The 13,281-nt window shown below is 34.9% G+C and overlaps 2 protein-coding genes across 3 annotated transcripts; one reads left to right on the plus strand and one right to left on the minus strand.

The window, feature by feature from the left end:
• Nucleotides 1-409: 409 nt before the first annotated feature.
• Nucleotides 410-7,159, plus strand: LOC111378258 (pathogenesis-related homeodomain protein-like). Of its 2 annotated transcripts, none has more exons than XM_023001438.1 (11): nt 410-735; nt 1,161-1,664; nt 2,710-2,875; nt 3,331-3,454; nt 3,593-3,696; nt 3,775-4,131; nt 4,566-4,796; nt 4,894-4,983; nt 5,526-5,576; nt 6,051-6,284; nt 6,676-7,159. In XM_023001438.1, exons 2-11 carry the CDS (start codon nt 1,192-1,194, stop codon nt 6,940-6,942), a joined length of 2,097 nt encoding a protein of 698 aa, XP_022857206.1. In that variant the 5' UTR covers nt 410-735; nt 1,161-1,191; the 3' UTR covers nt 6,943-7,159. The 2 variants fall into 2 exon arrangements, with proteins under 2 accessions (XP_022857206.1, XP_022857205.1); XM_023001437.1 differs by having other exon boundaries at nt 411-735; nt 3,584-3,696.
• Nucleotides 7,160-9,340: 2,181 nt separating this feature from the next.
• On the minus strand, nt 9,341-12,327 carry LOC111378259 (protein CHLOROPLAST IMPORT APPARATUS 2-like). The gene is made up of 3 exons (XM_023001439.1): nt 10,510-12,327; nt 9,794-9,946; nt 9,341-9,608 (listed from the first exon to the last, which is right to left on the minus strand). The coding sequence occupies exons 1-3, from the start codon at nt 11,542-11,544 to the stop codon at nt 9,558-9,560; spliced, it is 1,239 nt and encodes a 412-aa protein (XP_022857207.1). The 5' UTR covers nt 11,545-12,327; the 3' UTR covers nt 9,341-9,557.
• Between the last annotated feature and the right edge of the window lie 954 nt (nt 12,328-13,281).

The following is a 13,281-nucleotide window of genomic DNA, read 5'->3' on the forward strand; positions in this document are numbered from 1 at the left end:
TTGTCCAAATATTATGTTAGCATGCTTTGAAATAAGGGATATATTAGTCCAAAAATTGAATTCACATTATACTGCTCAACTTTTAGAGTTCGATTCAACTATGAAGATCTCATGTTCAACCTTTTCTATAGCTGGTTGAGCTCGAAGTCGAGCTTATTCCCTTTTTACCTCATAATAAAAGATGGGCTTTATATTTTACTAATTTCTTCAAAATAATATAATTTTCGAACAGTATTTATTTAAGTAAAGATGACAAAATATCATGTCACATCCTGTTCTTTTTCGTCCCGTCTCAAAATATTTTGATTACTATCCCTGTAGTTGGGATGGTAGGAAGGTAAGAATCAATTAATGAATTAAAGTAAAATTGAATTTAAAAAACGCTTCACAATTTTAGAAAAGAAAAAAGAAATGAAAATAATAATGACTTAAACACAATCTTTCGGTAAGTACCGCAGTACTAATTGTGCAAGCACAGGTAGAGGTGCCGTTGGCTGGCCGTGAATGAGAAGTAGCAGCACCGGTGACTTATTTTTCTACTTACCAGAATCCATAAAAAACAGTAGAATTCAAATTTGAATTCACGACTTTTTTCTCAGTTTTTGTTTATTCGTAACTCAATCAGTCAAATTGAAATCATCTTCATCACGTATTCATATAAAATAGACGGCATTGGTTGTTGGTGAAGTTCCGTAGGGTTCTGCAGATCGTCCATTCTCTTTTTTCCTTTTTCAGGTGACACATCTATTATTTTTTCCCCCCTTTACGCTCTTTTGATATTAAGCGAATTTACTGTCTTTGGCATGTTTTCTTGTAAAATCTTGGTAGATTTTCACTTTGGTTTGTCTTGAATTCCGAAACGGGCTACGTATATATTTCATTATTGTAAAATATCGAAGGTCGGTTTTTTGGTGTGCTGTGTTGAATTTCATGGGCTTAACTATATATTTAAGAATTTACTGCTTGCTTGTTTAGGTTAGGATTTTGGGTGATCGTGATCCTTGAATTGGGACTTTTAAGAAAGTTTGGTGGACTAGTGGATCTTTCTGGAATAATTAGTAATGCTTTTTGTTAGTGAAATTTTGGGGTATGTAGAGTAAATTTTGTTCCTTTTTAGTTCTTGATGCTGATGATTTCCTTTACCTATTATTGCTTTTCAGTTTGATGAATGTTTAATTCCATACATTCAATATGCCTGGAGAAGCCAAGGAACAATCTCACAAGAAAAAATTTCTTGTGGAAGATGAGGCCAAAAATTTACAAAACAAGAAACCGAAAGTAAAACAAAGAAATAGGACTCATTCATCATTGCCTAAGAAAAATGTTACTAATAGGTTAAGTGTAAGTAATGGGAGTCCCAGTTGGAAGAAGGTAGTCAATAAAGCTGCTGTGCATAAAACGAAAACCTGCAAGAAGCAACCCTTGTTGAGTGGTGTAAATGATGAAGTTCAGGTCATTAGCACAAAGGACAGTGAAAAACAGGATGATGGAGATATAAAGTTGCAAAATTTAAAGAGGAGGAGAAAGAGAAAGAAGAGAAAGGATAATGTAGAGCTTGATGAAGCTTCGCGGTTGCAAAGGAGGACAAGGTACCTGTTGATAAAACTGAAACTGGAGCAGAATCTTATCGATGCTTATTCTGCAGAAGGTTGGAAGGGTCAGAGGTATAAAATTCTCTATCCTATTATCTTTATTAAAATCCTACTTGCAGATTCTAGTTTCCTTTATACGTCATTGTGATATTCCATGTATATTAATATTAGAAAAAGAAAGAAAACATGTTATCTTAAGCAAAGCAAGCTAATTTGAAATGAATATGCATCCAAATTTATGGCATGTGGAGATGAAATGTTAACTGAAGCTGTTTACGTTAGTTCAATTTTAATCGGGGCTGGCCTTGGTTGCAATTTATTTGATCCCATCAGAATTATATGTATAATCAAGTCAAATACTTTTCATTAGATATGAAACAAAACATTTTATCTTAATCACTGGCGGAGGGAGACTGCTTCCACCCTTGCTCCATTCCCACTTTCCCTGAGTATCATATTATCATTTCCAGCTTGTGCACTCCACCCCACCCCAAGGGCAAAGGTCTCATCCCAAACTTAGTTTTTTGAGTTTAATATAATAGCGTCTCACTGTGTAGTGTATATGGTTATGTTTATATTTTAATTTGATGTGTTAATGGCTAATGGTAATTTGTTTGGGTCTAATTGTAATCATTGTGTATTAATTTTGTAAATTGTTTAAATTGGAATTTGAATTATTGTGGATATGTTTAATTTGTGCAAGCATAATTAGAATTAAATAGTGTGGATATTGATATTGCAAAACTTATTACGGATCTTAGACTAGAACTCTAATCGTAAAAAAGATAGACTATTAATATTATTATGTTATTCCATTGTTTGGTGTCATTATATGACGAGTATATAAAAATATATTTCATGAATTTGATAATGATGTCATTATATGGTGTTGTTAAAGTAAAGCTCAGTTAAGAATTTTAAAAATTATAAGATTTTTAATTTTATTTTATTTTGTGGTTGAATTTTTCTTTTTCCACCTTAGTTAAATCCATCCCCCATGGTTCCACGTCTTGGCTCCACCACTAGATTCGATGACAACTTTCATCATATACAAATTAAGTTGGATCTGTAAAAACTTTTTCCTCTTACATAAACATTTTTTTTTTCTTTTACTCAGTCGAGAAAAGATTAAACCAGAAAAGGAACTACAAAGAGCCAAGAAGCAAATATTGAAGTGCAAGCTTGGAATACGTGAAGCTATTCGCCAATTGGATTTGCTTAGTTCTGTAGGACGCATTGATGACTCAGCAGTTGCCCCAGATGGATCTGTTCATCATGAACACGTAAGCTGATGTCAAACCTTTTATCCTAATTCTTCTGGGGCATTCATCAAGCATCTCGTTAGGAGTTCCAGCCCACTGAGATTCTCTAAGCATGTTACTCTTAGGTGTATACTTATTTAATTGAAGGTTATTATACATGTTTTTTATACTTACCTTTCACAATAATATCATTTTTTTTAACTGAGCATATTTACTTTTGTCTTCTAGATTAAGAGCCCATTTGGGAGTAATTTTGAAAATTGATTTTTTGACCGTTAGGAAAAAATGGGGTTCACCTGTGAAAGAAGAAGTCAAATATGACGGCTAGAATAGTGAAATAACGGTAAAAAAATCAATTTTTTGGGCCAAAAAATCACTCACAAACAGGCTGTAAGAATAGTTCCAATACTGCATAGTGACAGTACCACCATTGTCAACTACACTAGGGAGTTCATGATATTTTTGTTTTCATCCAGATAATCTGTGCTAAATGTAAGATGCGTGAAGCTCTCCCTGATAATGACATTATACTTTGTGATGGGACATGTAACCGTGCTTTTCACCAAAAATGTCTTGATCCTCCACTGTCAACTGAAAATAGTGAGTTAACTTTACCGTTTTCTTTACCTATTTTAGTGTGGTTGACTTGTTAGTCTTTAGGTATATAATTTTTATTAAATTATTTCATGTTCTTTAGAACTTCATGTAATGAAGTTAATGATTTCCCAGTTCCTCCAGGAGATGAAAGCTGGTTTTGCAAATTTTGTAAGAGTAAGATGGATATATTAGAAGCTACAAACGCTCACCTTGGGACCCATTTTCCCATGGATAGTAATTGGCAGGTTGATAATTTTGAAACCTAATGTTATTTCTTAATGTGGTTCCCATCCATTAAAGAGGCATATATTGGATCATAACAGGATGTTTTCAAGGAAGAAGCATTATTACCTGATGGTGGAGATTCCATGTTATGCCCAGAACAAGAATGGCCGTCTGATGACTCCGAAGATGATGATTACGATCCAGAAAGAATCGAACCTAGTTGCAGTGATAGCATGGCTAGTTCTGAATCTGATGGCTCTGAGTACAGTTCCAGCTTTTTAGGATCTCTTGAGGATGAACCACTTTCTTTGTCTGGAAGAAATGAGGAGAGGAGAAAGGAATGTCAGGACATTTATTCGGAGCTAATTGGGGTAGATTCTGATGAGAATAACGATGGTGAAGCTGTATGTGGTCGCAGACAGCGATCAACTGTCGACTATTTAAAGTTACATGATGTGAGTAGACAAGATTTATTTACAATCCTCCTTTTTCTTTTTTGTTTCAGTAGCAACATAGAAGCCGAGGTGGTCTTGTGTATATATGGTCAATATGTTATATGCAGATACCTAAAAACCAACAACCCTTTTCAATTCCTTTTGAAATTAATGGTCAGGAACAGACTTTTTTTTTTCTTTTATCAATTCACTGAAATTTCTGAAATTTATTAAACTATTAAAGGAAAAGAAAGTTGATGTGGCAATTTCTTTTAATTGCTTTGTTGAAATTAAAATATTATTATTATTTTGATTTGAATTTTATATTTCATTCTTTCCCAAATGTATAAGTACTTGAATGAGTGCAAAGCTATGAAGATTCCAATACTGGACAGCATTATGTGGCTCAGTTTTTTATTAAATGCAAATTCATATGATTGGTTGCCGGCTCATAGGAAATGTTTGGGAAGACTGCTGCTGAAGATGAACAAATCAGTGAAGATGAAGACTGGGGTCCTACAAAAAGAAAAAGGAAAGGAAATGAGACTGATGCTGGTGGCACCCTTGTGGCTCAGTCTGAAACTGAAAAGAACTGTTCAAAAGAAAAACCGAAAGAAGTTAAGGAAAAACTCTCAAGCGGGAAGATAAAAAGACCAATTTTCAGAATTCCACTTAATGCAGTTGAGGTACTATAGATTATTTCTTGTATTCTTTTGAATATCTTGACAAATGACATTATACATAGGGTGTGCCAATCCTTCATTTTTTATTTTGCTGTTGCAGAAACTTCGACTTGTTTTTGCTAAGAATGAACTTCCAGACAGAGCAGTAAGAGAGAATCTTTCCAAACAGCTGGGAATAGAATTTGACAAGGTAATACTAATATTATGGCTGAATCAAAGAAATTGAACAATGGGATGTCAGGAAAAATATAGGAATCCCAAATTCATTGCAGTTTTCAAATTTTAAACTGGGTCGCTGAAAAAAAAAAAAAAAGAAAAAGAAAAAGGAAAAAAATAGTGCTGCAAATTGCTGTAACTAGTGAAAATTTTATGTTTCAGTAGGATTCTAATAAGATTATGGAAAGTACTATCTGTAACTGTTATGGCCCTTATTCTGCTCGTGAAATGTTGGTTTCGGAGTGATATCGCTGCAGAATTGAGTGGATTTTACTTTGAAAGGTGCTCTGTCATTTAAGACATTACAAGACTTAGGATAATGGATGGGGAACCAAGAAATGGTAGGAAGGACAATAGCATTTTATATTCATACACCCAAAAATTAAACAATAAACAGAAAAGAGACACTGATCTATCACAAAGCAACATAAATTAGTAAAAGAAACACAAATTTCTGTCTAATTTGTTTAATTCTTCCACCTCTTTAGTTGACTTGTTTGTTTATTACATTTGTAGGTCAACAAATGGTTCAAGAACGCACGCTACCTAGCTCTTAAAGCCAGAAAGGCAAGGCTGCACCTGACTAAAAATTTCCTGCTCGTTAAATTTGTATCTCAATTTGTCCTCAATTCTTGTTATATTCTTGTCTCATTCAACAGTTTGACTCTTAGCAAAGCATCGCCTAGATTTTAAGTTGCTTGAAGAGACTGATAAAAATAATATTTTTCTTCACATTATCCTTCTTCAAATTGTGGCTACATGATATAAGTGAGGCTATTTTATTTCTTACTTTTTCTCTCTATCATTGTTTAAAATTGTGGATACATAAAAATTGTAAGGCTATTAATTTCCAATTTATAGTAATTCCAAGAATATCTGTATTTGTCTTTTGATTATTTGCTTTCTTTTATAGAATGATTTCTTCTTCATATTTCTGTATCCACTTATTATTGACAGGCTAAAATCTGCTGATTTCTCTATGTAAAGTGTCCAAATTTCGTTAAATTTGTAGTTGAATTCCTTATTTACGGAAATTAACAGGCAGGAAACGCAAAATCATCTGATGATGGTAGTGCTGGCACTCGGGACCAATCCACATCAGAAATTGAAACCACCAAACATGCTGATCAAATGGCATCGAAGGATAGCACATTACTGCAGGCTCCTAAGAGTTCAAAAAAGGCTCATAGAGGTAAGAAACCCTGCTTGCCAACCAATCCTTTGAAGGGAAAACAGCGAAGGAAAACAATGCTACAGAAGCCAGTCAACAAGAAGGTATCGTTTGGCTCGACTTCCTGTTTGAAATTCTACTTGATATGCAATTTTACTATGCTCCGTAGTAAGTTGAAAGAAATTGTGAATTTGATTAAGCAACTTAAGAATATTGTGGTTGAAATTGAAGTCAAACATCAGATGAGGTATGCTACCAAATTGGCTTTTCTGTTGAATTGGTTTTTACAATTTTGAGAAATAGCAGAGAGAGCTGCAGCAACATACTTTAGATCTAAATGGTTACACCTACATTCGATTTGAACTGGATAATGTCAAAGCTTGACGTGTAAAAATTTACATCTTAGAGGTTACATCATTTGCGTATATGATTAAGTTGCACCAAGATCCCTCGATTTATTTTTTCTTAACCATATTTTGTACTTCCAACCATCAGGTGGCTGCAGATTTTGGTGATGATGTGAGCCTGAAACTTTTAAGAGAAAAGGCCAAGGAAGCTAAGAAGTCAAATCGGAAGAGAAGTCGTATGCTGGCGGCAGAAGCTGAATTGAAGCGGCTCTGTGAAGTCGAGAGTAAAGTAAAAAACCTCCAGCAAGCTTTACGAGGTCTTCCGAATCATGGACGCAGTAAAGTCGATGGTTCCACCTCAACTGAACAGTCTATCGTCTATGTACCTGTAGCAGAGGTGAGGGAGAAAAGGTGATCCATTATTTTTCTAAATCTTCTCTCATGATAAGGGATGGTTTTGGGTCTTTTTATGTACTGCATAGTGATTCTGTTCTCTGCAATTAGAGAATCAGAAAATCCTTTTTGCAATGCATAGAGATAGTATTATTCAATATATCTTCAAGTTTTATAGTGACTGTAAATTTTCAACTTGGAAAGATAAAGTACAATATCATATCGGTTTATATTGCTAAGCATGTAGCGCAGAGAAAATGAACATGGCGAGTTATCATGCTTGTTTTTGCAATCCATTCTTGTGCCATATTGAGAATGCACCACTATAGCATCACTTTATGTACCAGTGCCTCTTTTATGCAGTGATTGCAAGAAAACCCGCCCGCCCCGAATGGGGCCCAAAAAATCGGCCCCGTGAAGAGAAAAAGAAGAAGAAGAGGAAATTACTGAATCTAAGACATTTAATAATCCCATTTAAAAAATGAGAGGTCAATTTCACTATTTCAAAATTCAGATCTATTATTAATTAATTAACAAATATAAAAATTAATTAATCTATCTAATCTAATTTCAAACCCTAATTTATTCCTACCTACCTTTCTCTCTCTACAATCTCATGATTTCACCTTCAACCAGACAACCCTCTCCGTCACCTCACCTTTCAACAACTCTCTTCGCCGCCTCACCTATTAACCTGAGAGTGTTTGGCGTCGACGCCGAACTGAAGTCACAAATTATTTCTATTCTCTCTGTCGTCGGCGATCTGTCTCTCCGTTCTTTCACTATCTACTCTTCTGGAAACGTAGATCGCTACAGCCCAAGGCGGAAACATAGCAATGATGCTGGCGAGTAACTGAGCATGAGCATCGCACGGGCGCTGCAAAACAGATTTGTGAGATCTGTGAGAGTTGTTACTGCCCATCGCGGTGAAAATGGTGATTTGTTACTTCTAGTGGTTTGATGATAAGACTGTGGTTGTTTGTTACTAATAGGTCTATGAAGGATTGTGCAGTTTGTGGTGGTGGTTGTAGTGGTGATGGTGTTTGACGGTGGGCTACGGTGGTGGATCTGGTGAGGTGTGGTGGTTGATGGAGGTTGCGGTACGATGTTGGGTTGTGGTGATGATGGTGGATTTGTGGTTGGTTGCTGTTTGTTGGATCTGTAGTGATGGTTTTGGCGACGATAGGTTGCGGTGGTGCTATTACTGTTATAGGTTATAGGATGGTGGTGGTGGTGCGGTAGTGTGGGTAGTGATGGTGGTGGTGGTTTTTTTTGGTTGTTGGAGTGGTGGTGGTGGTTTGTTTTTGGGATTTGGGTAGTTTTGGCACTGTTGAAGCTGGTGATGGTGGTGGATTTGACGATGTTGCAACGAGTGAGAAGAGTGTGTGTGACCAATTATTTTATGACACTAAATTTTCGGTGAATAATATGTGGTCTAATTTGTGAACGTGACTACATTTATAATATGTCACCTAAAATTTGCGACTGTGACTTACAATTGATTAAGTTGTGATCAGAAAATTAATCGTGACCAATTAATCTAATAGTTTGAAATGAATATATGAGTTGTGACCAATAAAAGTTTTGATTATGTGGACAATGAATAATCTGTGACCTATAAAAAAATTTATTCGTGATCGAAAAATAATACGTGATCTATAAATTTTTTGATTTATGATCGAAAAATAAGTTGTGACTAATTAATTCTTTGATTTGTGACCGATAATCAAACTGAGCTGCAAAACTTTTAAATTGTGATCATAAAATAATGTGAGAAAAAAATAATAAATTAGCAATTAAATTGTTAATTCGTAACCAAATTGTATAGATTCATGACCTATATATATTAAAATAATTAAATCATGAATAAATTTTAATAGAAATTTGATTTTTGAATTTTGAAACTTATTTTCTTAATTTTGAAATATACCATACTTAATATTTCACTTATGAAATTTTTCCAAAAGAAATTAAAAATAATTTTATTTCTGAACAATTCACCTCTTAAAAACTCATTTTGAATTTGTATTTTATTCTCTAATAATGGATTAACTCGAAATTTAAAATAAAAAAAAAAAAAAGAGTTAAGCCGCTGCTGCACCCCGTCTAAGGCGGCGCTAAAAAAAAAAAAAAAAAAGAGTTAAGCCGCTGCTGCACCCCGTCTAAGGCGGCGCGGGGCATTGAACCCGACCCGCTGTCATCCTCACTTTTATGTCACAAAAGGATGACGGTCACACATATTGCAAAGGTGAGGGACCACAGGTGCTTGAAATTAAAGTTTGGGACCCTATCGTCAAAACTTCAAAGGTTATTGACCCCAACTGGAATATTCCCTTCTTTTAATAAACATTTTAGAATATACTGTCTTTTTTCTTGAAAAAGAAAAAAAAAAAAAAATCTTATTTGACAATGAAGTAGAATTCACTTGAAAATAAGTAACTAATATACATAAATATGGTGCACGACATTTTTATAAATGTGTGACTACGAAACTATAATGTTCAATAAAACACAATATTTTTTTAACTTATATGTGTTTCATTCTCCTTCAACTAGTATACATATCTCAGAAGTTGCTATTAGTATAACAAAACGATGAAAGAAAAGCTAAATTTTGACTACAAAAATACTTTCATTTCACAATTCTTGCTCGCTTTCCCGAGAATTGGGGCTTCTAACGAATCGTCCCTGCAACATCGTAAACAACCAATTGGAAAAATTAACGATGTTAAGTGTCGCAAAAAAGTGAAAACTTGAAGACATAAATATGATGAAAAGGAAAAATTTAAGTTACTGCATATCACTCGGAGTAATTCCTAAATTCAACATTAAGATTGGAAAAAAGATTAAAATGAAAAAAGAGAGAAGAATACCTTCGTTCTTAGCCGTTGATCAGCATTTACTTTTCTTACTTGATATCTTATCTTCTTAGAGAAAAGGTGCTTACGCTGCTTTTCTTTGTCGCACAACACACTAGACTCCCTCACTTCGTCTTCTCCGAATAAATCTATTTGTGCCAATCTTGTCTACACCACAAATAACACAATGAGCAATTATTCAATGCTTGGCAGCTCAAAAAGTCCCAACATAAGTACAAAATTTTCCAATATACTCTTGACAATTTCAAATTATTAACAAAAGATACGATTTTCATACAAAAATATCAAGACAAAATAGGATGTTGACGTACAAGAAAGCATAGACGATTCTAATAAAAAAGAATGTATAAACCGAAATTTAACTTTTTTATTTTTATTTTTTAAAACTCTCAAATAGAAAGTGTTTTGGCATGGAAGCCATTCAAATGTTGCCGTACCAAGCCAGCTAACAAAGACATTATTGCTAGAAAGATTGTTCGCCTGTTGACCAAGCCCACTTTTTAAATTGAACTATAATTCTAACCAAAAGTGACATTAATTATTGAAAAATGAATTTTAAGAAAAAAAAAAAAACACTATGACACATGATTAGCACGTTCCATGCCCTACAAGAACATAGAAAGTCCTTTACTTTTTAGCCAAGGGACAGATACTAGTTACAAATCCCCTTAAAGATTTGCAATCCTTGTGGGACAAGATGAGAAACATACTTGAACATCATGCCTCGCGGCTTCCGAGTCCGAGGGAGTTTCGCCGGAAAATGGCGATCCCTTATCGGACCACCCATTCAAAACGTTGTCGTAATTCAATTTTAATGACAACCCTGCACTTGGTTTAGGCAGTATAGCCTCCTCTTTAGGTGATTTGCTAGCTGAATTCACCTTGTTTGGTTTAATGGAACTTGACTTCAACTTAGATAATGCTGAATTATTGGGTTCGAACGCCTTTTCAATCTTCTTTTTCTTCTTCTCGGACGGGATTTTACCGGTTTTCGGGGTGATGTCTTGCACATTGACACTAGGGAACCTCCACCAATTCCCATCATCAACCTTTTTCATTGCCCTCACTTCCCTTCTCATTCCAAAGCCAAATGTACCTCCAAATCCTAGGCCTATTGGATAACCATAACACCAAGAACTCATTTGCCTAGTACTCGAATCATCAACCGAGTTGTTTCCAGTAGTTAACTGTCCCATGATACTATCAATGCCCTCTTCAATTTCTGCATCTAGTATCGATCCTGCAATGAAATCTTCTTGATAGTCATCACAAATCTCCAAAGAACCCCCTCCTGAATTGATTTCCCCCGGACTTTGGCACGGTTTATCAAATGCACTAATCCCCTTCGGCTCAATTGGGAAATTGGGCTTTTCTAGTATCGGTGGATGCAACAAGAATCCCGAGTTTTCAAATACATGAAAAGGCATGAACAATTCGGACGGCTCATACGGAAAACTATTGTTACAATTATAGTGCGGTTTTGTGAATTTATAAGGCTTTGTGAGGTGGTTGGCAGAGAAAATTTTGGGATAGGCAGCCGAAAGAATGGCTGCAGCTTCATTATAAGTCTGATTAGGCCTTTTTCGAGGTGTTCGAGGTTTTCGAGTTGAGATGGCAATTGGGGAATTGCTTGTATCAGTTAAAGTTGAAGATGATGAATTTGAAATCCAAGAAGAGGATGGGGATTTAATAATCTCAAGGTCTAATCTAATTGCTCTTCCACCTCCACTTAAACAAGAAGACATTTGTAAAATACCTTAAAAGAAAACCTCCAAGAATGACTGAAATTTCAACTAAAACAAGAAATGAACCATTTGCAAAAATGACTTATAAACTGTAGAATCCAATGATTCGGGGCAGCAAATTTAAACCTAATTGGTAAAGAAAAAGCCAAACCAGAGCAAAGAATTGGAAAGTAGTTGATTGGTCTGAAAGAAGAAAAACCCTAAACCCTAAGAAGTTCTAGATATTCAGTATGAAACACACTTGATGAGTAATAAAAAAAAAATTGAATAAAAAACCCCCAAAAAATTCAGCACTGTGAATATAAAATTATTAGGAGCTACCAGAAGGGAACAGCACTTCAAAAACCCAGAAACGAAAGGGCCTAAAGGAACAACCTTGAAATCATCGAATCATGAAAGAAAGAAAGTAGTGTATTTTCTTCCATGGAAAAACATCATGGAAATCCCAGGAAATAAAAAACAAGATTTATATACCAAGAATCAACTATTCAAGTAATTGAGCAATACAAGAAAAGCAGAGTATATTCAATTAAAGTGCATAAAACTCAAGATTTGCTCAAATATCATATGACATATCTCCAAATGGAAGGATAGGAATCAAAAAGGCTGAGGACAGAGAGTGAGAGTGGCACAGTGAGTCACGGGGATGCAGGCAGATTAAAGGTTGGTATACATAAAGCAGAGACGCCCACACTCTTTCTCTCTGTATCTACTTATTTCTCTCTCTCTCTCTATAGAGTAGAGAGAGATTGGGTGGACGGAGGGGATGATTGAAAGGGAGTGGTGGGTTTGGGTGATGTAGAGAACAGAGGAAGAGACAATTCTGGGCTTCAACAGTGGGCCATATCATTGGCTTTCAACAGTTCAATTATTCTTACCATCTTAATGTAATTTACAAAGAGACCCCTACATTTTTTACTTCTTAATTCTTATCATTTTAATCAATGCCCTTTGACATTTGTATATGTAATCAAGACCTCGCGGTTCTTTTTCTAATTACTTTCTATTATTTAACTTCAGTAGTTCATAAAGCAGATGTCTTGAGTTTGAATTTTGAAGAACGAGAAAGAAATTCGCGTTAAGTAAGATAAGCACAATTTACTTTTTTTCAAAATAGACATCACGTAAGAGAATAATTTAAGCACACGTTTTATTTTTAACTCTTATCCACAATTGAAAGCATAGCTCACGAAAGGAGTTGTACTAGAAGGAAAAATTGCAATGTTGATTTTAGATTTATTGTCATGGTAGCAAATTAGTTTCCAACCTTTAAAACTAAATGAATAGGTCTGCGGACTTCTATTATAGTTGCACATCAATCATTCATGAATGAATGACCAAATCTCTATTAAATTGCGAGGTACTCTCATACATCAACAGTGATGAAGCTAAGTTTTGCTTTTCAATATGGATTGCTAACTAAAAAATTGAAAAGAAACATGTTTTCTCCCTCTCAATCAACCTCCGGCTATTAGCACGATGCTTGTCAACGTAAATGGGTAAAATAGTAAAATTCATCTCGATCGATTGGACCAGAAACTTCCTCAGCACCTCCTCGAAGTCGAGATGGTGCCTTTAGTTTAAGTTTTACCACCAAAATTTTCATTAATGGAATGCCTCTTATCTCTCCACGTGGCACAAATCTGTTGGGTATTTGAGATTTCTAGGGCTGACATGGATTACTTTTTATTGTTAATTTATTTTCACGAGTATCGAGAAAAAATAAGGGTGAGTGCA

The sequence above is a fragment of the Olea europaea genome, unplaced genomic scaffold (assembly GCF_002742605.1).
Source record: "Olea europaea var. sylvestris unplaced genomic scaffold, O_europaea_v1 scaffold1797, whole genome shotgun sequence".
NCBI lineage: Eukaryota > Viridiplantae > Streptophyta > Magnoliopsida > Lamiales > Oleaceae > Olea > Olea europaea.

What these genes read in the sequence shown, in the direction of transcription:
- LOC111378258 (XM_023001437.1), top strand. Translation starts at nt 1,192, where the DNA reads ATGCCTGGAGAAGCCAAGGAACAATCTCACAAGAAAAAATTTCTTGTG. An exon ending in ACTATTTAAAGTTACATGAT is followed by an intron (nt 4,132 to 4,565) that starts GTGAGTAGACAA and finishes GCCGGCTCATAG; the next exon opens with GAAATGTTTGGGAAGACTGC. An exon ending in TGGGAATAGAATTTGACAAG is followed by an intron (nt 4,984 to 5,525) that starts GTAATACTAATA and finishes TTACATTTGTAG; the next exon opens with GTCAACAAATGGTTCAAGAA.
- LOC111378259 (XM_023001439.1), bottom strand. Translation starts at nt 11,544, where the DNA reads ATGTCTTCTTGTTTAAGTGGAGGTGGAAGAGCAATTAGATTAGACCTT. An exon ending in CCGCGAGGCATGATGTTCAA is followed by an intron (nt 9,947 to 10,509) that starts GTATGTTTCTCA and finishes TTTGTGGTGTAG; the next exon opens with ACAAGATTGGCACAAATAGA. An exon ending in ATCAACGGCTAAGAACGAAG is followed by an intron (nt 9,609 to 9,793) that starts GTATTCTTCTCT and finishes ACGATGTTGCAG; the next exon opens with GGACGATTCGTTAGAAGCCC.